At 50.9% G+C, this 21801-nt stretch overlaps 7 protein-coding genes and 1 pseudogene across 8 annotated transcripts, besides 1 other annotated feature; 4 read left to right on the top strand and 4 right to left on the bottom strand.

Moving 5' to 3' along the window:
- Positions 1-1058: 1058 nt before the first annotated feature.
- NCS54_01339100 (Hypothetical protein) lies at positions 1059-1625 on the top strand (the record flags this gene model as incomplete). The annotated part of the gene is made up of 2 exons (XM_053158586.1): positions 1059-1414; positions 1463-1625. 2 exons carry the CDS (start codon positions 1059-1061, stop codon positions 1623-1625), a joined length of 519 nt encoding a protein of 172 aa, XP_053014561.1.
- A 646-nt stretch (positions 1626-2271) lies between these two features.
- Positions 2272-4030, bottom strand: NCS54_01339000 (Hypothetical protein; the record flags this gene model as incomplete). The annotated part of the gene is made up of 4 exons (XM_053158585.1): positions 2272-2313; positions 2364-2508; positions 2566-3115; positions 3208-4030. The coding sequence occupies 4 exons, from the start codon at positions 4028-4030 to the stop codon at positions 2272-2274; spliced, it is 1560 nt and encodes a 519-aa protein (XP_053014560.1).
- A 461-nt stretch (positions 4031-4491) lies between these two features.
- On the top strand, positions 4492-7175 carry NCS54_01338900 (Hypothetical protein; the record flags this gene model as incomplete). Its single annotated transcript, XM_053158584.1, has 4 exons — positions 4492-5923; positions 5972-6989; positions 7037-7104; positions 7162-7175. 4 exons carry the CDS (start codon positions 4492-4494, stop codon positions 7173-7175), a joined length of 2532 nt encoding a protein of 843 aa, XP_053014559.1.
- Positions 7176-7387: 212 nt separating this feature from the next.
- Positions 7388-9422, bottom strand: NCS54_01338800 (annotated as a pseudogene). Its single transcript has 6 exons — positions 9088-9422; positions 8864-9037; positions 8613-8814; positions 8304-8563; positions 7782-8246; positions 7388-7730 (listed from the first exon to the last, which is right to left on the bottom strand).
- Positions 7388-9422: a sequence feature.
- A 715-nt stretch (positions 9423-10137) lies between these two features.
- NCS54_01338700 (HET domain-containing protein) lies at positions 10138-11591 on the top strand (the record flags this gene model as incomplete). The annotated part of the gene is made up of 2 exons (XM_053158583.1): positions 10138-11413; positions 11554-11591. The coding sequence occupies 2 exons, from the start codon at positions 10138-10140 to the stop codon at positions 11589-11591; spliced, it is 1314 nt and encodes a 437-aa protein (XP_053014558.1).
- Positions 11592-13206: 1615 nt separating this feature from the next.
- Positions 13207-15660, bottom strand: NCS54_01338600 (HET domain-containing protein; the record flags this gene model as incomplete). The annotated part of the gene is made up of 1 exon (XM_053158582.1): positions 13207-15660. The coding sequence occupies one exon, from the start codon at positions 15658-15660 to the stop codon at positions 13207-13209; it is 2454 nt and encodes an 817-aa protein (XP_053014557.1).
- An 807-nt stretch (positions 15661-16467) lies between these two features.
- On the bottom strand, positions 16468-18605 carry NCS54_01338500 (Zn(2)-C6 fungal-type domain-containing protein; the record flags this gene model as incomplete). The annotated part of the gene is made up of 4 exons (XM_053158581.1): positions 16468-17267; positions 17312-17592; positions 17649-18502; positions 18552-18605. The coding sequence occupies 4 exons, from the start codon at positions 18603-18605 to the stop codon at positions 16468-16470; spliced, it is 1989 nt and encodes a 662-aa protein (XP_053014556.1).
- Positions 18606-19183: 578 nt separating this feature from the next.
- NCS54_01338400 (Lactamase-B domain-containing protein) lies at positions 19184-21253 on the top strand (the record flags this gene model as incomplete). The annotated part of the gene is made up of 9 exons (XM_053158580.1): positions 19184-19356; positions 19406-19551; positions 19598-19741; positions 19789-19850; positions 19898-19961; positions 20009-20607; positions 20660-20790; positions 20838-21086; positions 21139-21253. 9 exons carry the CDS (start codon positions 19184-19186, stop codon positions 21251-21253), a joined length of 1683 nt encoding a protein of 560 aa, XP_053014555.1.
- Positions 21254-21801: the final 548 nt, after the last annotated feature.

The raw sequence follows: 21801 nt of genomic DNA, 5'->3' as shown, positions 1-21801 counted from the left end.
GAACGATTCACGTCTAGCAGTGTCTCAACCATAGTTTGAATTCACGATATTTTTAATCACCAACTTATCTGACAATTTATCTGGAGTATAGCGAGCGTTATTGATATATAGAGCATGGCACTTGCGGAGATCTGGTCCATTGTGGTTGGCGAGAAAGCAACTAGACGTTGACCTCAGTGAACTACCTGGGAGCTTCTTATATCGATTATCTTATGGCCTCCAGCATAGCTTCGCCTCAGCTCCTGACTACTATTCCGTCTGATAATGTGTCTTGGATATACCTCGTAACGGAAACAACGAATCTAGATGTTACTTGCTGGGCCGAACATATTGTCTTAACGAAACACGACAACAGTCTTGGAAGAGATGAAAGCAGTCTCTAATACTAGAAAACGGTCTGATCTCGGATGGCACCATTCCATCTATCAATTCGCAACCAGGTTATCATATTGTCGGATCTATGAGATTAGGTTGAAGGACATCTATCTTGGCAAATATGGCGACTTCAGAACTGCATGGCAATATCCTGTGGGGAATACCTATCGACAAATGGGTACTCTTTAGGAAATCCCACTCTTGATTAGGAATCAATCCGATGAATCGGAGAAAAATCTAGAAACACGAAACTCCAGGGGCATCATTACACCACGTACCTGCGGATGGCGTGATGACAGCTGCGTCAACCCCACATCACGACATCATCACGACATGCCTCACCTCGGCACTGAATAAGGAAAAAGACGGGGTATTCGTCATATCCCGCAGCGATTGCAACTGTAATTTTCGTTTATTCGCTCTCTTTCCGACTCCAAATTGGGCTCACCGCTATCGTCCGGCATCGGCTCGTCGGCTACGAGATCCAAAGCCACGATTACACAATCAAGAGAATTAGTAATTATGAATAGGAATTGTCTCATCTGTATGGGGCATAATTGACTTGGAGTGAGATATATAAGTTGCAGCTTTGCATACCTCTCAACTCCTCAGACAACAATCAACAACCGACTCCTCAGCCTCCACAACCCAACAACTCACCAAAACACATAACATCCGTCACAATGGCCGGCACATCTCTCTACGATCTCATCATTCCTACTTTCATCAAGGGTCTTACAACCTACGACCACGTTCTGGCCAAGGCCCAGGAGTACGCCAAGGAGAAGGGAATCAACGTCGATGAGCTTCTCGAGGCCCGCCTCATCGAGGATCAGCTTCCTCTGAGCTTCCAAGTCCAGAACACTAGCAAGGTTGTCCAGATCACCGTTGGTCGTCTGACTGGCGTTGAGCCCACGCTACTTGAGAACACTGAGAAGACCGTTGCTGAGCTCCGCACACGAGTTCAGAAGACGCTGGAGCTGGTGAAGGCTGTCAAGCCTGAGGATGTGAACTCTCGAGAGGAGGCTCTGATTGATCTGTGAGTATCATTAGCCTCATTTCTTGGATTTATACTAACACAAGACAGTCCCTGGGGTGGAAAGACCCACCAAGTCACAGTCAAGCACGCCGTCCTCACCCACGGCCAGACCAACTTCTTCTTCCACCTCGTCACTGGCTACTCAATCCTCCGAGCCAAGGGAGTCCCCGTTGGAAAGGCCGACTACCTCAGCAGCTTCCTCGGACTGTAAGTAGCCAAAAAGCAAATCTGAATAGACATAGACGAATTAAGAAACACTTAATATCGACCCGCAATGTCGAAGCTCTTGCTTGGTTGAATGTTGAGATTTTGTTTCTATAGTGACGACCGGCTCGCTCGGGCGAGAATTTGAGTATGTTCCCAGCTTAGATAGTCCTTTCCAAGGGTGCCCAGTTGATGGACAAGGCAGCACGAAGGAATGAAGGACAAGGACAATAGCGTAGTAGTCTTTCTGAACTTGAGATGGTTAAACCCTCTTGAGGTTCTTTCACACTGGGTTTCTGAGTTTATGGAAGCGGCAGAAGCAACTCACGGATAGTCACCAGTCTGACAGCGGTTTTTAAAGCCACCTATTTAGTGATCGCGTTTCAGCGCTCCAAGCTCAACGACCAGGATGTGGGAGCCCTCATTCATACATGCATAAGAGTCTTAGCCTCTTGCAATATAACAACCAGAATAGGTGCATAAGGGAATGTAACATGGAAGCGAGTGATCAAATAAACTGAACAATCACTAGGGCATGGTTCCTGGTAACCTTTCGGAAAACGCCGATTCAATATGTGTGTGTGTGTGTGTGTGAGATCCCGGCCCTCCTGGTGACACTGCGCTGGCGCCTACCTCAGCCTAGGCCCCCTTTCCTACTTCCGTAACCTATCGAACTTGATCAAGCAAGTATTCTCCTATCAAGATGAATCAGAATCAGTTACGAGGCGAGTAAACTCGAATTTACCTGTAGCTTAGGGAAGCGCTCATCGTAGAAAACCTCAACTCGAGCGGTGATGCCAGGTGTAGTATTCTCAAATCCAGGAGCAATCGATGTCTGATACTCTCGGTAGAGGGCGGCAATGAGAGTCGTCATTTCAGCCATAGCCAAACTACCAGCAGTCAGAGAAGAGGACGACTAAGGATGACATGGAAAGGAATCTGCTTACTGCATGCCAATACACATGCGACCGCCACTCGAAAAGGCCCAAAACCAACGGTTGAGTTCAGTAACATCAGGTCCGAGCCAGCGATCGGGGTTAAATTCCAAAGGGTCTTTGAAAACTTCTGGATTGCGATGCAGAATCCATGGTGAGATGCTAACAACGGTGTCAGCAGGGATGAGGTAGCCGTCAACCACGGATGCAGCGTTGACTGAGCGTGGCTCGGAACTTGGCAGCGGCGCATAGAGTCTCAGTGTCTCCTTGATGATGGCGTGGAGATATGTGCATCGATCACTTTCTTCAGCTCTGGGATAGCCATGTTGATTCAGTGACTCTGCAGGGAGCCCAAGTAGCTCATCTCTCAATTTGTCCTGGAATCGCTGATTCTCAGGCAAGGAGAGTGACCAGATGAGGAACATGAGGGTGTCACTGGTGGTGTCGATTCCAGCAAGAAAATGATCTGCGCACTCGGATGCCGCCTGCATATCATTCAACCCATTGGTCTTTTGCGTTTGATGGTGCTGCCAGAGATGGGCGAGGATGGATCTTTCTTTTCCTACACGGCACCATTCTGTTAGCCTCTGGTACGAATGTGCATGATTGCATGTCTGATTGGATAGGAGAGGAAACGACTTAAGGGTATTTTACCGTTCGTCTTCTGAGAGTCCGACTGGAAATTCTCGAATGCCTGCAATGCGAACTTCCGAATGCCGGTATACGTAGTTGGCAGCTGCATTGGAAGAATTGGCTTCACCAGTTGGCGCATGAACCCCGTACGAGCGTACATCCATTTCGTTATGGACGGCATATGTACCAAACACCAGGACAACTTGCGGCGAGAAGGATGCATAATGTCGGAGATCAGAGCTCTGTCTGTTTCTGATCCCCGCATGGCAGATGTTGACCCGTGTTTTCCATAAATAAAAGAGGTGATATTGTCGAGGGAGTAGTAGTGAAGTGTATGGAACACATCGCTAACGTGGTTTGGCTCATTACCGATGAGTTCCATGTACTGTCGCGTCTTCTCCTCGACTAACTGTGTTGTTGGTGCTTTGAGTATAGTAGATTTCGCGTAGGCGTGGGACAAGAGCTTTTTTCGGCTGCCATGCTCTTCCACCGAGTGAAAGCTAAACAAGTTCTGCTCACCGTACACATCAAACATGCGGTAGAAGGCGGTCCTGCCGTATCGGCTCCCGGGGCCGTAGACTGTCTTTAGCGCAGTCAAGCTGTTGAATGAAATCTCATTAGGGCCTATGCGGACCGCCGGACCGTATTTCGAGTGCAGGTATTGAATTGTACGCGTGCGAGTTCCTCTCCAGTCCTCGTAGCCAAGTCGCCACTTGGTGAGGGCGAAGGCTGTCGGGCCCGGCACGCGACGTAGGGGGCTAAGAATGAGGGGCTCTAGAACAAAATACTTGATGAGGAGAAGGAAAAGGACAGAGAAAGCTATCGTAATAGAGAAGGAAGTCATTGGGATAGAGGTTAGTGGGAGAAGTCTTTATTGCGAGGGATAGCAAGTAAGGTTAAACCGTTGATTGAATGGGCATTCTTGCTGGTTTTAAATACTGCTCTTGTCAACGGCAGAACTGCGTAAACTGTGGCATCTGCAGTACAGGCAGATTCATTTTGGTTTGCGGGGAGAAGGGAGATGGCCACCAATAATGTTGATTCCGGGTATCGCCCAAGGTCACAGGGCGTCACTAGCTTCGTCATGGACGCACAACGTCAAAATAGGGCGCAGATACGGATGGAGAGAGTGCTAATTAGGCGATGTTGATTGGGGAATGTTCTATCTCCGAGATCGGGTAAGTTCCCCCCATTCCGCCCACCACATCTTGCTTTATGCATCTTGGGCATCTACCCATACGACAGCTGATCCAGCATCCACGCAGGGGCGCCAAATTGAAGACGAATTTGAAATGCGTAATGATTATGACGGATTGTCTTGAGCCGGAAGGCTCCCAGAAGTCCATTCCCGGCTCCAGCCCAAGCCAGCCGGTAACGCCCTTCATCGGCATGCAGCACGCAGCAACGCATCCATTGCAGCAGCCATACATACAGAACAATGACTCTCGGCAACCCCAAGACTCAGGACGCCAGAGTCAGAGCGCTGCAACAAGTGCCAGCGGGATGTCAGCGCCCCCGGATGGGCTTGACAATGATGGGGGACGTAATGGCAAGGTTCCGAGTCCTTCTCTACCCCAATTTATGTCGACCACCCCTCCCAAGATTGGGACTCGTTTTTCCTCCAGGTCCGTAAGGATCCTTCGCAATTGGTTTGCGGATCACGAAAGCCACCCATATCCATCCCCCAAGGACGTCGAGATTCTTCAGAGTCAGACCGGTCTTTCCGGACAGCAAATCACTAACTGGTTGGGCAATTGTCGACGACGCTACAAGTTCAGAGCCTTGCGGCCAGTGTCGCTCGATATCCCCAACTGGGTTGAACCCTCATCCAGCACCCAGGGCGCGATCAACATCCCAGCGAGGCGTCCGACACCCGTTCCAATGGAGGACATGAACCCCTTGCAGCGCTGGGAGAACTCTCCTCCCCAGCATGAGGCGGCAACCGTGTCCGACATCTCCCGGGCCGTCGCGGCATCGGTTGCATCACCTTCAGCCTTAGCTCCAGCACCACCGCGCACATCTGAGTGGTCGGGGAGGTCAGCCGGGACTGCATCATCTGTCAGCAGTGCAGGGACGTCTTGCTCCAGTAGGGGCTCTGGATCACAGCTGTCGGCCTCCTCCCACGCGTCTCATACTTCTCTGGAGTACCTAAAGCGCAGCACCAACCGCAGGAGGCGTGGCACGACACATCGACGACAGAGGGGAAACTGGTTGAACCGGTTCCAGGCATCCGGCCGTTACCAGTGCACATTTTGCACTGAATCATTCAAGACCAAGTACGACTGGGAGCGCCACGAGAAGTCGCTCCATCTATCGCTGGAGGCGTGGGTTTGCTCGCCCAAAGGATCAGTAGAGACGCACCCTGACGAGGGCGTGCTTTGCGTCTACTGTGGTGAATCCAACCCGGATCAGGGTCACCTAAAAAAGCACAATAACGCTTCCTGCTTAGAGCGGCCATTTGAAGAGAGGACATTTTACCGGAAGGATCATCTTCGACAACATCTCAAGTTAGTGCACGGCGCCAAGTACATCAAGTGGCCTATGGAGACGTGGAGGACCGCGATTAAGGACATCCACTCCCGATGTGGATTCTGTGGCATTGAGATGGAGTCGTGGAGTAGCAGGACTGGTCACTTGGCCTCCCATTTTAAGGACGGTCGTACTATGGCAGACTGGACGGGTGACTGGGGGTTCGAGCCTTCGGTCATTGAGATGCTCGATAATGCCATACCCCCATGTGAGCTCTATATCGTAACTTCTCGTCATATAGCTAATGCCACCCTAGATCTCATCCATTACGAGAAGAACTCTCCTCTGCCCTTCTCGGCTCTAGCTGGTCCCGCAGACACGCCAAGCAGCGCTTACGAACTGATCAAGTTGGAGTGGGAATATTACATGCGAGACTACCATAATACTCACGCCGAGGATCTATCCGACGAAAAAATGCGATATGAGGCTTGTCTAATTATATTTGGAGCAGAGGCTATCTCAGAAGACCATCCATGCTCTGCTCCGTCATGGCTGCGCGACCTTTTGATGGCGAATCACGACATCGCGGAACAGGCACGCATCCAGCCCATGAAGCAAGTTACCAAGTCTCGCATGAGCCCACTAAAGATCAACGGCAAGAAGGATATCTTTGAGGGCTGTGAACTAGAAGGGTCACTCTGCCGGTACATCGGCACGCACATCAGCTTGGGACTGCAGCTCTCTGACCATGACCTCCAGCAGGAAGCGTGCCATGCCATCAGTCGTCTCGAAACTCCTTCTCCAAACCCATCTAAGCGCTTTATGGAATTCCTGTTGAGACTCATCTGGGATTCTACAGAATGGCTGGGGCCTTTGAAGGAACGAGGGCGCTTCTACTCAGAGGGGGAAATCGCCGGTGAAGGTCCTCATCTGCTAGATCCTCAGCAGTTTCCATTTGGAACATCCATACCAATTGAACTACCCAACCTGATTGCAGGCTTGGAACAGTCTGAGACTCCTCAGCTGCCAACGAGCCTGCTCTGGACCTCGGCCCTGGAAACTGCCCAAGGTTCCATGCAGCCTTTTGCTGAGCCGTTCCCTAGCCCCTGGGCTCCCGCCATGAGCGAGTCAACATTCAATTCCTCTCATCTCAACCCAGCCATCAACTCGATGACTGTCACCCCATTCTTCCTCAACGACAACAACAGCTATCGCCGGCTTACTAGGGAACTGTCCCGCTTTGTAGTTAGTTGCATGTCGCCCAACAATCCAAACAGTCATGTACCGAGTGATGAGGAACTAAAGTATCAAGCGCGCTGGATTCTCTACGACGAGTAAGTTCTCTAGATTGGAAACACTGAGTTGGGCTGACATGTCGAAGCGATGATCCCTGGAACCAAACACCTGTTGATAACGTTGAGTGGCTAAACGAGTTCAAAAGGGGCGTCGGTCTGTTGGTAGATGGTTTGAGTCAGATGACTACCCCTCCACTAACCGGGAATGCAGACATTGGCAAATGACGAAGGCCATTCATGTAGTGGCGGTTTTTCGAATTGCTATTGAAAGTCTTTGATTCATTCGAGAATCTTTCGGGGCACATTTAGCCATCGTTCTGTGCCCTCTCGTGCTTGTTGTGTCCTTCTCCTAGCCCATGTTGACAAGAGTCCCGAGTGAGAAATTCTGACACGCCTCCATTCTCTTATCTGGAGCGGTCAACTAGCTTAAGAATTCCCTACATCCCTCCCATCTCCAGGCCGACTTCCACAGGCTCTGATGGATGTCGTAGTTCCCCGTTGTGGATATTAACCATATGTCGCCTCCAGTTGTCCTTGTGAGGGAAGCTTTTGCCTCCTTGTCTGGAGTAATCACATAAGGACACGGTACAATAAAGCTTCTTATTCGCCTGATGGCGGTCATCGATATGCCGTTGGAGGTCATCGATCTGCCGTCGGAGGTCATCGATCTGCCGTCGGAGGTCATCGACCTGCCGTCGGAGGTGAGTCCTAGTTCCGAATTTTTTAACACAATTTGGATAGAGGCACATGTGGTCCCTGGCATGGTAGCGCTGATGATGCCTGGAAATGGTTAGACTACATTTGATTGGCCACCTAACCATAGTGACTTACTTCAGTTTATGCGACTGGTCAAAGAACCGTTTGCAGCCAGGTTCGTCGCACCACAGGAGCTCCCCTCCGAGAGGCGAAGTAGGTAGAATGGTTCGATCTTCGAAAGGCGAAGTAGTCTGAATGGTTCGAACGTCTGAAATGATCGACGGAGTCTCGGCCCATCCGCACTCGGATCTGGTAAATCCGATGAAATTCTGCTCGCGCCCCCAAAAGCTTACAATGGGCGGCGTCACTGGGAGATCCATGAAATGGATCAATATGTTCTTAAATGCTCGCTTCTCCTCGAGTTGGTCAATTAAATTGCTTGGATCTTTTGAGTTGAGAATAGGAATGGCGTGTCTCTTTCGGCGGAGCCGACGTCGTGGGATGTATCCCGTTGTACTTCTGTTCGATGGGGGTCTCTCTGGCCGTAGAGGCAAGGCTAGCCTCTTGTTGGTAGAATTAAACCAACATCTGCAAAGTGTACTGGGTAGAGAACAACTTAGCCAAGGGGTATATAGACTCTAGTCTTGCAGAACTAACCAGAATTTGCCGCCAGCGTCGCTGGATTCAATCTTTCTTGATACGCATCCAACCCTCGGGCAGTTGCCTAGAGCGGTGGAGCCGTATCGGCCGATGACAAAAGCCATTGTGATACTCATCCCGGGGATCAGGCTCTCGGTGTGAGGCTGCAAGAGTATCTGCGATGAGTCCAGGGAGTTGAAGAGCAGATATTCCTCAGCTTTGACTTTGTCACTCCCGGGACCTGTCGAAAAATGGTCCATTATAATTGCATGTACCTTCTATGAAATTGCATTAGCCAGAGCTGTGCGGTGAGTAAATGCAACCTACACTCCAACCGTACTCTGACGGAATGGGCAGGACACGACCAAGCGCGTCTTCGAATCTTACAGGATCCTGGAACCAGGTTCGAGATGTGTCTGGCCTCGGAGGTTGGCTCTGGAGCTGAGTTATAACAGCCATAATTTGAAGGTTCGATTTCCATATGTTCTGAGCAAGCTCGATCAGGGTTTTGAGCCGAACTCCAATACCGCTAGAGACTGGTCAAGGCTCATTCCAACAGAAGGAAAGGGTGAACATACATGGATACTAAATCGGAAAGATTCTGTAGCAAGGAGGAAGCCTTGGTGATTATTAAACCCTGTTGCGCTTGTTCACGCCTGGATTGTACAACCCCGCTGCAGACCTCCTCAAGCTTGCTTTGCAAGATAGAGGTTTCGGTTCGACTCTGTTCCGTGTTCGAGAAGGTTGTAGACCTGCAAATAGTTAGCGAGGATCGGGTTGTCACTGGTATGGAGACGCCAACAGGCCGATAGTAATGAGCCGCATATTCAGACTGCCCACATGAGTCGCAATGTATGCCCGAAGCTCCACGACATCCTTTTCCATGCCGACACCCCATTGAACCTTCCGCCCCCAGGACTTCAGCCTATCTGACTTGCTTGATCTGTCTCCATGCTGGAGCTGGGTGTCCAGCCTCTCGTACTTCTTCAGCTTTGAAGCAAACTGGTCAAGCGGGTACTGGCACATGAGAGCCGCAACCTTTACGCTATTTAGCGCTGCTTCTTGGTCAGGCGGACATGCGAGATGCTCGATCTCGTCCAAGGCGCGCTTAAGGCCATGAAGCTCGACGATAAGCTCCTGATAGGATGACGCTGAAGAATGGCGAAGGGAAGAAACTATATCATTGATGAGCTTCCCAGCCGCTAAAAAGTCGCCGACAGAGAATCCGAAAGACATGAAGGATATATCAAAGTTATATCGAATAAGAATGAATTACGCTTCACTTTAAATATAGATAGGGGAGATGTTAAGAAAGTAGTCCTAGATGAGCGATTTCGGGCTGCACACGAGTGCCTAATGAGGGGAACCTTATACTTGCACCAGGGGCAGTGCAAATACCCCAGCAGATTTAAGAAATTGAGCCCTCCGTGGCCGCAGATCCAAGCCACCCCAGCCACAAGACAAGAGGCTCCCTTTCAACCATCAGGCGCTCAAATCAGGCTCTGGATTTCTAATGACCCTGTGCCACTCACCCAGGCATGCAGAGACCTCGAACGGCAAGGGATTACCATTCATCCGCAATGCCTATTCGTGGCAAGGGTCAAACCCCGCCATCTAAGCCTCATGGCTCCGCGTCCAAAGAAGATAAAAAACGCGAGAATCACATCGTGAAGAGCCATTTTTGGTGGCAATCTTTCTCGTGGATTTTTGTACCCAATATTCCGGCAACGTTTGAGGTTCACCGAGGCATCGGCCAAGCTCGTTATAGAGCCTCTGGACTCTTCCTACACTTTCACTGCAGGCTCAATAAGTTAGAGGCACACCAAACTCAGGCCGCTATCCACGCATCGCCATGCGGCTCATCAACGTGAGGACAATGGAGCTGGAGGAGTTCCATGGAGACCAGGTCCCCAGGTACGCCATTCTCTCTCATACCTGGGGACAGGGCGAGGTCACATTTCAAGACTGGAAAGATCCCAACCTTGCTTCCCAGAAGGCGGGTTTCGCCAAGATCCTCGGCGCTTGTCGACAAGCCTCTGAGGATTCCCTAGAATATCTCTGGGTGGACACCAACTGCATCGATAAGACGAGCTCCGCAGAACTCTCAGAAGCTATCAACTCCATGTTTGCCTGGTATCGCGATGCCGTGGTTTGCTACGCTTTTCTCATTGATGTTCCTACCATACCCGCCAGTGGTCTAGTTCGTTACGAAGCCTACTGTCAAAGTCGGTGGTTCACGCGCGGATGGACCTTGCAAGAGCTTCTCGCGCCACGGGATGTGATCTTCTTTGATCAAAATTGGCAGCAGATCGGCAACAGGTCGGGGTCGTTAGGGGAGCGGATAGCTGCCATAACGCAAATTGAAGTCCCTTTCATTACTGATCAATCCACTCTCACGCGTGCGAGTGTCGCCCAGAAGATGTCGTGGCTATCACGACGTGCCACTACGAGGGTCGAAGACATGGCATATTGCATGCTTGGAATCTTTGGTATCAACATGCCTCTACTCTATGGCGAAGGAACAAAGGCCTTTCTGCGCCTACAGGAAGAGATTGTGAAGATATCTACCGACCATACCATATTCTGCTGGAATTGGGTCGAGTCCGTACCCGGCTCATGGACCAGCATGCTAGCCCCTACCCCGGCGGCTTTCAAGTTTTCTGGTTGTTACTTCGAACCCAAAAGGGACATCAGCTCACCCAAGATATCCCCCTACTCATTCACCAATGCTGGTCTCTCTATCCAGCTTCCTCTTGTTTCAGCTTGGGGCTACTCGTTTGCCCTTCTAGAGGCTCATCACCCTGGGTCCTCCCGCCAATTTGCCATTCCTCTCCGCTATATTGGAGAGCTTGGGGCCTTCAGGCGGATAGCTTTCCCTCCATGTCCTGTTTCTATCGAATCGTGGCTCCCAGGGCCGCCTCGCAAACTGCTCGTGAGGGCGAGACCGAACCCATTTCAGTTAGAACTAGGACTTCCCACCACGCCAGAGTTCCAGTATGGCCTCCTCTTGACTACCTCCAGCAACGTGCTGCAGGACTTATGGCGCGATTCATTTTATGGAGACTCGCCCGTCCCTACGCGGTTCCCTACAAACATCATGTGCGGTGTTGTTACCGCATATCCTGCAGGTGTGTGGGACGATCACCGAAGCTTGATCATGTTTCCTACCCAAAGAAGTGGGTCAAGGAAAGTATTTGCCGTCATGTTACAGATTCGAATTCAACCCGATTCAGAACTCGTCATGTTCTTTGCCATTCGGATACATAAGTCTGGCGAGACCCAGTGGTTCTGCAGGTTCTCACCTGAATCCGCATGGGATGATGATGAATCTGTGCCCGAGGTAGACCTGGAGGCTTTCAAAGAAGAAGTCTCGCACCGAACCGAAAGCATTATGTGTTCAGGCCATTCGTGTCAAAAATTTCATCTTGATATTCTCTCTGAGCGAAACGTTTCCTCTAACACAGTGGTCCGCTCTGCTCATGTATCCACAAAGGGAAGCCACGAGGAAACAGGTCCGACTACTGTGGTTTGGGATGGATTAGCCAATAAGAGAGTTGAGCTGCCATGAGCCTTAAGAAAATACCTAGTCTAGCTCAAACTCTTCCCGCTGAAATGGGGCATGGATGTGAGGGGAAGTTGATGTCTCATGTCCGAGATGATATGTGCCCGCTCAAAATATAGGACACAGTCGTGTGCGTTTTGCGGGACTGGGACGGTGTGTCTTTTGTTGTTGGTTAATGCAGTTGAATACAACGAGGATGAGGTTGCCAGGGCTTCTTATCTCGCAGTACATAGGAAAGTACCCATTCTTGTCAGAGGATGTTACTGTTGGTTTTATTAGTTTCAGGCTTTGAGGCCTCAAGGGTGCATATGCATTGCATTCGATAAAGGGCAAATGAGATAGGAATACGATCATTAGGGCGAAACATGCTGCGTTGAAACAACATTCTTTCTGTATCTCCATATCTCCTAAGAGTCGTCAGACAGAGTGGCAAAGAATACAATTAGCTTTACAAATACAGCCGCTTTAAGTCCCCACCTCAACTAGCAAATTGGTGAGCTAGAAATAGTTTTCCCTCAGACTCCTTGGGACATTTACTCACCTTTGTGGCGGTGGCAGGGATTAAATTCTAGGTAAGTGAATGTGGTGTTTAATATGGGTAGAAACAGGAATCTAATTCCTGTGGGCTCACAGGAAGCCTCCTCACAACGGAGCCAACTGTAAATCGTGAGAGACTCCCTGGGGTCGTGATGTTGCAGCTAATGGCCATCGGTATTGGAGCAGACGGTGTGCCCAAGGTAGGAGGTTATAGCAGTGTAAAGTCTAGTACAGATCTCGCAACCTCTTTGGGCCTGCTCCCTCACGTACTGGCCTGAAACGTCGGATCATACATCAACGGACTTGGATATCTTGCTGAGGTCTTTGAGAGATACACCTCCAACCTCGTTTCTGAAGTGCTTGGAGCATTCGAGGCAAATCATTCTAGACCGATAGTTAGATTTGGTCTGGGTGTTGATGTGACTAACGGTGGTTCTGTCGCAGGACAGGGGAGTTAGATAAGAGGCTAATGTCGAGAAGCCAGAATCGAGTGTGACATGAGCACAGCCTCGTTTTTCCGTAATAGGCCGTAAGATACAGTCAGCACCAGATTTTGTTTCTCAGAATTATTAATTCTACTGCTCTAAACTGAGTCCATGCGATGGTTGTTGATATGTCTCACTTTCGATTTACCATGGTGTCGCCATTGTCTACCAAATGAGTATTAAACCTCACTCTCAGCTAATTCTCTTTCACCTCATTGACTGGGCTTCCAAACTCTGGCTACCGCCCGCCAATCTTCTTTTATTATATAAGAAATCTAGATATATAGCCAACTGAAACCATGAAGATAGAATGCCTGAAAAAAAAGCCTCAGCATGTTCAATGAAGTACATACTTCTTCAGACTCCTCTTCCCTGCTTTCCACTGTTCAGCGGCCCTCCCATTCATGTACCCGCTAATATAAACATCTCCCACAAAGCGGTATTCGCCACGGGTTCCTTCAGGTCTCAATAAGATAGGTGTCGAACAACCCAAGGGCACGACAACTTGGTCCCCGGGGAGCATGAACCCTGTACCCATTCCGACCCTCCGTTCTTGTGTGATACAGAAGCACCGCCCCATCATTCTATCGCCAAAATGTCTCTGCAGATACTCCCTCCTCGCCTCAGGCCGCACCGCAACTGCCACGTTGAGGTAGTCGTACAATGTCCGATCCAGGGGCAAATACGGCAGTCGCTCGTGGATCAGGTTGGCAAAAATGCTGTAGCAGGCCGTTCGCCACTCGCTCGGCCAGTTGTATGGCGATGGGATCTGTCCGAGTGACAACGTTGTGGCCAGATCCTCCTCCGCCCTCTGCCTGGATTCGTCATCCTCTTGTCTGAAGCTGTCGAGAAGAAGGGCCCTCCAGTGCAAAAAGGCCATGAGGTAGTCTCCCAAGTTGCAGAGTGTGCCGACTGCGATGCCTTTGTTCTTTATCGTATCGAGTGGAATGGCTGATATTTCCAGCTTGTTCAGTCGCTCATCGAGGAATGCGCAGCGAGCCTTGGTGGAACCTGCTGCAGAGAAGCCAAATTTGCAGGCCAAAGACGTCGTTTGCGGGATATGTGACCAGTCCGGGACGAATGAGGGTAAGTTTGCTGAGCTCGTGTGTACCGGAAAGTGTATGGCCTCACAGATAACGTCTAGACATTGTGTCGTCTTGAGCAGGTAGTCCACAACTTCGGTGTAAACATCCTTGACTGGGAGGTTATAGTCGGCACGGAACTCATTGCGTATCTCATCAGGCAAGACACCAAGAAGTCCAAAGAGCTTGTCTCTTGGATCCGAAGCAAGCTTCCTTCGACACGCTCGCAGGATCTCAAGCAGAGCTCCTTCTCCATCCTCCATGTAAGCTCGGAGGTCAGGAAGGCTAGCCGGGCCTTGGTATATCAGAACCTGAGCGTAGCTAAACTGATCCGGTGAGATCACGGCGCGTCTCCCTTCAATCTGGTCATTTCGAAAGGCCATGTCGCCCCGGTGCTCGCTGAAGGCATCAGATGCCAGTTGGTACGAGTCCCAGGAGAGCCTGGTAGTTCCACAATAGACGTAGATTTCTCGTGCATTGAAGACCTCTTGGACAACCCATAGTCGTCTCCAGTAATCCCTTTCGAACAGAGATACCACGGCCGCGAGGTCACCATTTCTCGCTCCAGCTGTCAAAAGGCGCGAGACCTTGTCTGGGTATTTGGCCTGGGCAGCTACTTGGCCAAGAAAGTCCACAGCGCTCGAGCTATCATCTTCTTCAGGGCCCAGCCAAATCGCCACAGATTCGGCATTTGAGTAGATGTCTGGCATGAGCTGGACCTGCTGGGCTCGCTCATCTCGATTCTGCTGGTCGATAGAGAGCGCATCCACCCACACCAGTACTGACTCAACCCTTTGACGGAGTGCTTGAAAGGCGCCATGAAGGCTAGCAGAGACAGAGATTGGACACCCTTCGATCTCGATCCTACGCGTATCCCTTGGGTCTCCCCACGCGTACGACACGGCGATATATCGAGGAGGGTCCTCAAGAGACACGTGGATGATTTCGCACTTGATCATTGTCTTTCTTTCCGGGGAGATCCTGATCAGTCTGATGGACTGCTCCTCAAGTGGTCGGTACTGATACGCCTTGTCGCCAAGAAACGACGACCCGGATATGTTGGACCAGGATCGTCTCCCCCAGTCGCTGTAAGCCGGAGTCAGACCCGGCCTAGAGGAGTTGGGAATCCTCTCGCTCTTTGAACGCTGCAGCTGCGTAGAAGCATTGCCAAGAGGGGATACATTCCGGACGTTGGTGGGAGGAGAAAGCAGCTCTTGGTCGCTGCTTGGGTTTGACACCTCTGGCGTGATCGGTCGAGACTTGCGATTTGTTGAAGATCTCTTCCGACCCCCGAGCGGCGGCGGTGACTTGGGAGGCGGCACCCTAACGTATGCAGCGATAGTGTTATCCGGGTCGTACTCCTCTGCCGGCTTATCACGACGCCGTCGACTAGGTCGAGGAGGAGAAGGAACTCGAGGGTCCTTACTGGTACTGGTTCCTGATTCCTCCACACGGCGGCCTTTGCGGATAGTTTGAATGTATACGGGAGGGTCACCAGAAGCAGCTCGCTGACGGCGTACGGGCGGGGGTGAAGGGGTCCGGGGAGTTATAGATATGTGCCTAGGAGGTCTTTCTCCTTTCATAGTATATCTATCATCATCGGAATAGTATTCCCCTCTTCCAGGAGGGTATGGGGGTGGAACTGGGAGGAACTCGGGCCCTGAAGGCGTGGGGCGGAGGTGGATGCGGCCGTATCTTGGCTCACCCATGATGGTTGACAGATGTGTGTGATGGTGTTTGCTAATGTTTTTCGTCTTTGTCTGGTAAAACTGCGCTTCGCTTGGTCTAATCTGCGAATCCTACACCTAGAGGTACTGGTAAGATGCAGTTGAAGCAATTCCTAATCGGAGCCTGATTTCACCCCAGCCTGTCAGCAAAAGGGCTGAGGGAGATCTAGAGATAGGCCAGGGTCAGAGCGGCAAAATACCGGAGTCCGGGCCGGAACAAACAGAGCCCGGTTTATCTCCATGGGGGTTGAAAATGAAATGTCAATGGAGGCCGGGGCTGACTTTGGAGTTGGCATAAACCTCCAAGGCGGCGGCTAAGGCAGAAAGATCAGTCCAACCAACGTGAGGCAGGGCAGACACACTCGGTTTTAGATCTAGCCAAAACTGTCTCCTTTCCTTTCTGGATCTAGGATTCAATACTGGGCTTTTTGCTAAAGACCCGTTATCGTCCTGGCTGGCTCATCAATGCGGGGGCCTGGCTGCTAGGCCCGCTCTCATGGATCACGCCACTCCTCATTGAAGCGGGGTTGACAAGGTGAGACAGCCCTACAGGCTCAATGAGTTGGCAAGGATACGATTTCACACCTACGGGAATTTAATTATGGTACGAAGCGAGAGCGCAGGTCAAAGGCCAGGCACCTTAAATGTCGCAAGCCCAATGAGCCAAGCTTGGTTCAAAACAGGCCCCCTTGTGAGAGGAGTCTGTCTACTCAGTATCACATGTGCTGAACCTTTATTACTATTTATTTATCAATATTATAGACTATTCGTTTCTCCTTAGTATATATGCTAGTAGTGTATCATGCCATTATCACATCCTCCTTGCTCGGGGTTCATCGGGAAATACCCATCCCCGAGGAAACTATTCCAGAACATCATGGCCGCGGCATCATCCGGGGCACTTTGAAACAAATCGTTGAATGAGATCGATGGATCCTGGAATGAAGGAACCTCCATGTTGTGAAGCGCGGGGTCAATAGCAAATGCTTGATGATCTGGTGCCGGTGGTCTCGAAATGGCGGGAGGAGTGATGGATCGTTCGTGTCTTGACTCGTCGACTTGGAGGTTCATCAAGGGTTCTATTATTTCATCCTGCCCCATATGTAGGCGCGAGAAACTCTCTCCACATCGACTCAACAGCCTCTGAAGCACGGCATGGAACGTGGCTGGAACACGGAACCGCGATCCATCAGCTGCAGTCGCGAGACACGCAAGTATGCGACGAAGCATGTCTATCGCAGACATATGATCCCCCTTCGACATGTATCCCACCTCAGAAGAAGGCCTGTTAAACACCTCTAGCTTGATGATGACAACAACCGCGTACATCATTCTCGTAAACACAATCACAGGCACTTGCCGTAGGCCGTCACCCGCGAGGCGGAGGAACATGTTGATGAGGTTGTGTGCAATGTCTAGACACTCTATCCGTGCGTCGACAAACTGCGGCGAGTCTCGTGTAAAGACGTCTGTGGAGGGCAACGTGTGGATGGCGTACGGTGGTCGAAAGTCTTGGAGTTCGTGGTTGTCGTAGAGACCGGGTTCACAAAAGTTGAGGAGGATCATGTAGTGATGTATTTCAAGGGTTTCTACTACTGTTAGCCGAAGTCAAAGAGTGAGCAGCTCGTCTTACCAGTCATGATGTCGTCGGGGAGATTTTGCCTCCATTCCTTGACTCGCTCGAAACCTCCCTTGAGAATGATACGAGTGCGTGCGTCTGAAAAGTTGATCGATGAGCCCTCGTCTAATCCAACCATCGTGAGGCTCTCTTCGGCGAGCCTCTGCAGTCTAATCCATGCTGCGAGGCGACGGTCGCCAATGTGGGCGATGGGCCGAGGATCCAGGATATTTGTGCAGTCCCTGACCCACGATCCCCAACGAAGGGTATTTGGTCGACGAAACGCCATTGCAATACTAAAAATGGAGGTTAGTTTACAGCTCGTTCGTGCGAGGGGGTAATCAATCCGTACCTGGAGCAGAGCAGGTAGCAAGCAGAAAACGTTCTCGCGGCCTCAAGATACTCCCCAGTCTGTGCAGCCTCGCTATCAGAGGACGGAATTTGATACCGCTTATCATTCGAAGACCGCAAGTCAATCACCATAGTCGCCGCAATATTGACAAACTGGCCAAAATTGAGGTCTTGGAACCTATCTGGAGGATGACTCCAGGTCGCGAGAACCAACGCTGCCTGGATGAGATCGAGCGATTTCCGACCAAATATCATGGCCTGCTCCATGACATATCTCTCCGCATCTTGGAATAATGATTTCCAGAGACTCGGTTTGAAACTGCTGGAAGCCGTTGCCAACATCGCCCGGAAGAGCGCTGGGCGATGCCGTTGCAGGGCGCGCCAAGAGAGGGGAACCGGGGGTAGAATCAGGGGGTATCGCGGTAGGAGCTCAGTGCAGAATTGAACACACAGCTCTTCAGCTAGTGATTCATCGATAATTCCCCGAGCAATGGGGTCCTCCTTGGCAGGCAGTTGGTCGGGGATCTCGTGGGACACGGGGCGTGCTGGGGATGTGGCCGGAATTCGACTGGGAGCCAGCAATTGTTCATTGGCGCTTGCCGGAGTCGTCGAAGCTTCCGAAGTCGAAGGGGTCCAAAGTTCCGCTCTCTGCTCTCTCGCAACAGATCGCTGAACCTCCTCAAGCTTCTGCTCAAGCTCGCGAATCCGCGTCTCGTTGCGTCTTCGTCTCCTCTTTGTCGCAGGAGCGTGGAACACACAGTCAAGGTCCAGCTTGGTGCATCGAGTGCATCTCTTGGACAACAGGTCCGTCTCGGAGGGGTCTGGAATGCACTTAATCTTCCGCCTCCTACACCCCTAACAAATGCATTAGCTAACGACTTCCACTACAAGGAGACGAGAATACCTCGCAGGTGCGGTTAAGGCGCGTCTCCACCGCGCTCTCTCCTGAAGGGCTCATGGTATGTACTTGGCTTTTGTTACAAGGGGACAAGAAAATGCGGTAGCGGCCAAGGAATCAAGGCCGCTCTCGACGTCCCAAACACGCTTTTTCAGAACGGAGCGCGGCCTTTAATAACGAACCGCCCACCGATGCTAATTTACGCCACGGCAGACTAACCGCAAAGATTACTAAGTATGGTAACCTTAAATAAAGCTAGTGGATACGTCGATCAATCTCTTTAGTGCTGACCACTTAGGACGCGCAACATGATCAGTCTGTCCTCGCGATAATGGACGTCATCAGGATGAGGCTGAGCTCTGAATTGGACTTGTTTTTTATGCTGGGAGAGGGTTGTTGGTAATCTGATGAAGAGTTTGTCATCATATATGCACGGAAAAAGGGACGAGACAACTACCGCTCGTAAGATGGACGAGTCGAGACCAGATGTGTTGCAACGTAAATTCGTCAAACCCAGAAATAGAATCAAGAGTTGCTTGTATATAAGACGTTCTAGAAGAATGTCAACCAGTACCTCAATCGACACCGATCAGCATCTTGTACCTTGAATTCACTCTCTTTGTCTTTCAACTTCAACAATGGCTGTCAGGCAACTCCTGACAACTCTCCTGGGCCTTGCCTCTGTGGTGAGCGCAACCGCCTTGCCCAAGGCATCGTGCTCTCCTCAAGATCTTATTAATGAAGCTCTTGAGGCACTTGGAGGCGAAGACAAGATTGGAGAAATCAAGGGGCTGACCTACCACTCCCCACGGTACGCCACTCATCCCTGAAACCGCCGACCCTTGCACTAAATATTTTAGAATCTTCCGCTCCCGCAGCCTTATGCAGAGCTACGAGCTCACGCGTGCCGACACCTACGTTGCAACCTCTGGGTCACAGAATATTTCCTTCAGAGTGGACCAGGGGTTCCTAGAGCAGCGGATCGACCGCCATCTTGTTCCTTCAAGTAAGTCCGGCACTTACTCAGTCGCGACTATACGCTAACGGTCTAGACCATTGGCATTGGGGATCGCAGGAGCTCAAGCCTCTTGCTTTTTCACTAGTTGTGAATGAAGGCAAGGATGGATTTGCTTGCTATGTCAAGGGGAACAACCAGATTTACCTCCCTCAGGAGCTTGCCCCGGGTTACACTGATTGTATGGCTCTTCTGCCCTACCGTTTGTATGGTGGCTAATTATCGAAGCTGCCCTGACCTACAACCTTATCGTGCAGGCTCAGATGTTCTCGCCCCATCTGATCTATCGCGTAAGTTTTACTGCATTCCAATCGACTGGGTTGCTAACTACTTGTAGATGAGAGATACCAAGTCGATTTCAGCCATCACGGTTGATATCAACGGAATTGAGTTCCCAGCTGGTAGGATAATGTCCTACTCCAACATCAACAGTACTAACTATCGATAGTCCATGATCCCAGCCGCGAGATCACCGTCATTCTCGACCCCAAGTCCAAGGTCCCCTACATCATCCGCACAGCCGAGCAGCACCCCATCTATGGCGAGTCCACTAAGGACCTCTACCTCTCCGACTACAAGAAGGTCAAGGGCATTCAATTCCCCCACCTCGTGCAGACCATCTACAACTCGACCACCCAGAACCTCAACCAGGTGCTCGAAGACTTTATCATTGAAGAGGTCACTCTCAACCCCAAGTTTCCAAAGGGTTTCTTTGACGGTATCGATGAGGAGAAGAGCTTTGCCCCCAAGACTGGGCCAAAGAAAATTCCCGGTGTCCTGGATGGGGTTGTTACCGAGTTCAACACCAACATGCTCGGAACCGCCTTCAAGAATGCCAGCATTGAGAACCTCCAGGTCGAGACTCCGCTGAAGGATTTTCCTTACGTTCACTGGGCCATTGTCGACGATGGTGACGAGATGGGTGTCAAGCAACTGGTCATTGAGTTTGAGAACGAGGTTATTGTGTGCGATGCACCCCCTCAATGGAGCAAGGCTGTGATGCAGTGGGTTACTGAGAACTTGAAGAAGCCCATCACTCACGTCGCGGTAAGCAATAGCACGGTTGGTTATTACGGGGCAGTCCATTGACGAGATCTAGCCTACCCACCACCACGGTGATCACGCCGGAGGAACCGCCGATTACGTCGCTGCTGGCGCCAAGCTCATCGTGCCCGAGATGGCCGTCGACTACTGGTCTAGCATCCCCGGTGCGACTTTCGTCACCTTCAAGTGAGTGAGAGGCCACTCAACAAGGAGCCACAACTAATGTGACATAGCCAAACCCACCCCTATGTCCACCGTGACAACAAGATCCAGGCATGGTTCAACTGGGAGCAGCAGGCTGTCCATGCCGCTGATTGGTCATATGTCACCATCACCGAGAGATGTCCCACGGCCAACTCTACGATGGTCGCTTTTGAGGCCGATGCTTGGGAGGCAGGATTGGATGCCGAGATCTCCAACCAGGGTCTGATGCGACAGTGGTTGAACCAGATCCTCACTGATGGCCTGAGCCGCGATGCTATGTGAGTATTGAACAAGGCATTATATAGCATGTAGAACTGACCGTTCTCTTAGCGTCTTTCCCGCTCACGGCAAGGTGACTCCCCTGTCTGAGCTGATTAACATCACTGCCTTCCCTTACCCTGATTTTGACGTCACCCACTGGAAGCAGGGGGCGGCTCTGTGCTGAGTCCGCCGCCCGGCGGAGCTCTTTTCAGGTTGATATGCGCGATTAATTCCCCAGTCTGACCTGTTTCTTGAGGTCTGCTACCTTAATAGCATCTCCACTCTCCTTTTCTCTCAAGACCAGCAAAGAGCTGGATATTATAGAATAATAAGATGTTGTTGTTGTTGTTGTTTCTCACATGCCCATCATGAATATGAGGCCTCCCAGGAAGAAATTGGTGATAGGAAGCCAATATGGCAGTCCAGCTTTCATCTGACTCCACCATCCAGCTCCCGTAAGAAAGGCGTTCATGAAGAGTGTTGCAAGGCTGTGTTGGGTCTGGGGAAGTGTGAGGAGCAAGGCCTCCAAGAGCATGAGAGCTCCCACATAAGACATGTGCCATTTGACCTGATTTTGCTGGCAAAACGGGGAGACGGGGTAGAGGTAAGGCGCCGTAAGCTGTGACTTGCGATGAACCTTTGCATGGAGGGAGGTGAGTGGCCAAGAGGTGAGGCGAGGTAGCCCTCCCAGGATGTATTCGCAGATGAGGATGCCACGCAGGATTGACATTG

The sequence above is a fragment of the Fusarium falciforme genome, chromosome 11 (genome assembly GCF_026873545.1).
Source record: "Fusarium falciforme chromosome 11, complete sequence".
Lineage (NCBI taxonomy): Eukaryota > Fungi > Ascomycota > Sordariomycetes > Hypocreales > Nectriaceae > Fusarium > Fusarium falciforme.
Note: the sequence above shows the minus strand (reverse complement) of the source record. Positions and strands in the feature narration are given on the sequence as shown.